At 47.2% G+C, this 2,142-nt stretch overlaps 1 protein-coding gene across 3 annotated transcripts in view; it reads left to right on the plus strand.

The window, feature by feature from the left end:
• Positions 1-1,349: 1,349 nt before the first annotated feature.
• Positions 1,350-2,142, plus strand: part of LOC123963746 (SLIT-ROBO Rho GTPase-activating protein 1-like) — a 40,263-nt gene continuing 39,470 nt past the window's right edge. For all 3 annotated transcript variants that reach the window (XM_046040787.1, XM_046040789.1, XM_046040790.1), the window contains exon 1: positions 1,350-1,547. In XM_046040787.1, coding sequence (XP_045896743.1) covers positions 1,481-1,547 — 67 coding nt within the window. In that variant the 5' untranslated portion in view covers positions 1,350-1,480. The remainder of the gene's footprint in view (positions 1,548-2,142) is intronic.

The raw sequence follows: 2,142 nt of genomic DNA on the forward strand, positions 1-2,142 counted from the left end.
TGAGGTCCAAAACATGCTGTGCAATAAATGTTAAATCACTGTGGAGAGCATCATAACCAACCAAATAACTTTCCCCAAATCTAAAGTTTGTAGTTCCTCCCCAGTAGACTGATCTTTTGCTGTTGGTTATTTATTATCTGCTCTAGCTTTTCCAACTCTTTGTTCAGACATATGGTGAAAATAATGGCCCAATGTGATGTGAAATTACATATTTGCAATTGGAAAACGTAAAACTTTCTTTGGGGAGGACATCCAAACCCGCCACCACCCTGACCATGACCACCGGCACCAAAACATTCAGCTAAAGCTCACATTAAACTGGGAAAACACTGAAGTTTTAAACTATTCTGATGTGCATCGCATGCTCATGGACACAAGAGCAATGTTGCTGAGACATGCTGTGTTGGGGTTTTATATTCAGACCAAAATTTTGCTTCACCTCCGCTGCTATAACTCCATCCTAGGGGAACCACTGACAGAGAAATGATGTCTAAATCCTTGGGTTAAACACACATAAAGTATTTGGAAACGAGATTCTGCTAGATTTCGTGTTTAAAATCCTTCATTATATATTCATCAAGTAACGCAGTAAACATTAGATATCAATTAATACCAATGTTCAGTATTTTAAATTTCTTTACCCACATAATGTTTTAGGTCACAAACCTACTTTCCCCATCTTTTAAGTGAGCTGATTTCACATCTCAGTTCTCTTCCTCTCTCACATTCATTTATCTCCAGGATGCTCCGCCACTCACTGGTCACATCAGCTGTCAATCAGGTCTCTAGTCCCGCCTCCAGCGCGGACACACCCATTTCCTCACCGGCATTTCATCTACCGGTTATTGGTATTATCTTCACGCGCGCGGAGGCTGGTCCAGTCTGTGTGTGCACGTGAGTGTGTGCGGCTGCATGTGTGAAAGGTTACGGCGGGGTGACGATAACCTCAAACAGCGTGGCGTGCGTGCGTGTGTGTGTGCGTGTGTGTGTGTGTGTGTGTGTGGTCCAGTGCATTTCTACCTAGTGGGCGTGTGCCCCGTCCTCCCTCCCTGCAGACCGGTCGGTGCATGTGTGTGCATGCGCGAGGGTGTGATTGCATGTTTGCATGAGCTACACGGGAAGAAATCAGAAACAATTTTTTTATTTGATTCTCTATTTTCTTATGAACGGGATGGCTTCTGTGGGTCCTCGCGGCAGTGGCGGTCACGAGTGGGTAATTTCTCTCTGAGTGCGCGTGATTTTTCACCCCCCCCACCCCCCCACCCCTTCCTCCTCCTCCTCCTCCTCCTCCTCCTCCTGCTTCTCAGCGTGGAGGTACGGGGCCACTACTGGCTGTGTTGTTGCGGCACTGGATGGATCTAACTAGCATGTTTGCGGGTGAAGCCTCGGGCGGTGCACACGGAGGGAAATAAAACGGGATTTTTATTTATTTATTTATTTTCCTTCTCACCTGCTGGTCAGTCACCTCCTCTGTGGCGACATGTCAAACTCAAACAAAAGCAAGAAGGACAAAGAAATCCTCGCAGAATACGAGAGCCAAGTGAAAGGTAAGATCATAATTTTAATAATCATAATTTAACGTTGACACTTCTTGCTCCCCTGCACTCAATTCTCGCAGGCACACCCACCTTTTCTCACCTATGCATGCTCACACAAACCAGCTACACACACACACACACACACACACACACACAGACACACACACCTGCAAGCATCTTCACTTCTCATGCCAAAGCACTGAATTCAGACGTGTGCAGGGTGTGTATGGGAGCTGACACCTCACCATGAGACGTCAGGATTTCTGGGTTCATCCTGAGTGCTGCATGGCGCCTGAGGGGGGAGGAGGATGGGTTATATATATGTATATGTGTGTGTGTGTGTGTGTCTGGGGGGGGGGTATCTTCTGCAGAGCTCCTTGATCTCTTTCCGCTGTTTGTGTGTGTCAGCAGGTGGGTTTTACACTCAGACCTGAGGCAAGTGTGTCCTCGTCCCCGTCCGTCTAGGAGTCTTTCTATTGGTATTCCTCTGAGGCCGTGACTGCAGCAGTGTGTGTGTGTGTGTGTGTGTGTGTGTGTGTGTGTGTGTGTGTGTGTGTGTGGTCTCCATAGATTACCTGACGGCATGATGCTAAACTGGGGGACA

This window comes from Micropterus dolomieu, linkage group LG23 (genome assembly GCF_021292245.1).
Source record: "Micropterus dolomieu isolate WLL.071019.BEF.003 ecotype Adirondacks linkage group LG23, ASM2129224v1, whole genome shotgun sequence".
NCBI classification, from domain to species: domain Eukaryota; kingdom Metazoa; phylum Chordata; class Actinopteri; order Centrarchiformes; family Centrarchidae; genus Micropterus; species Micropterus dolomieu.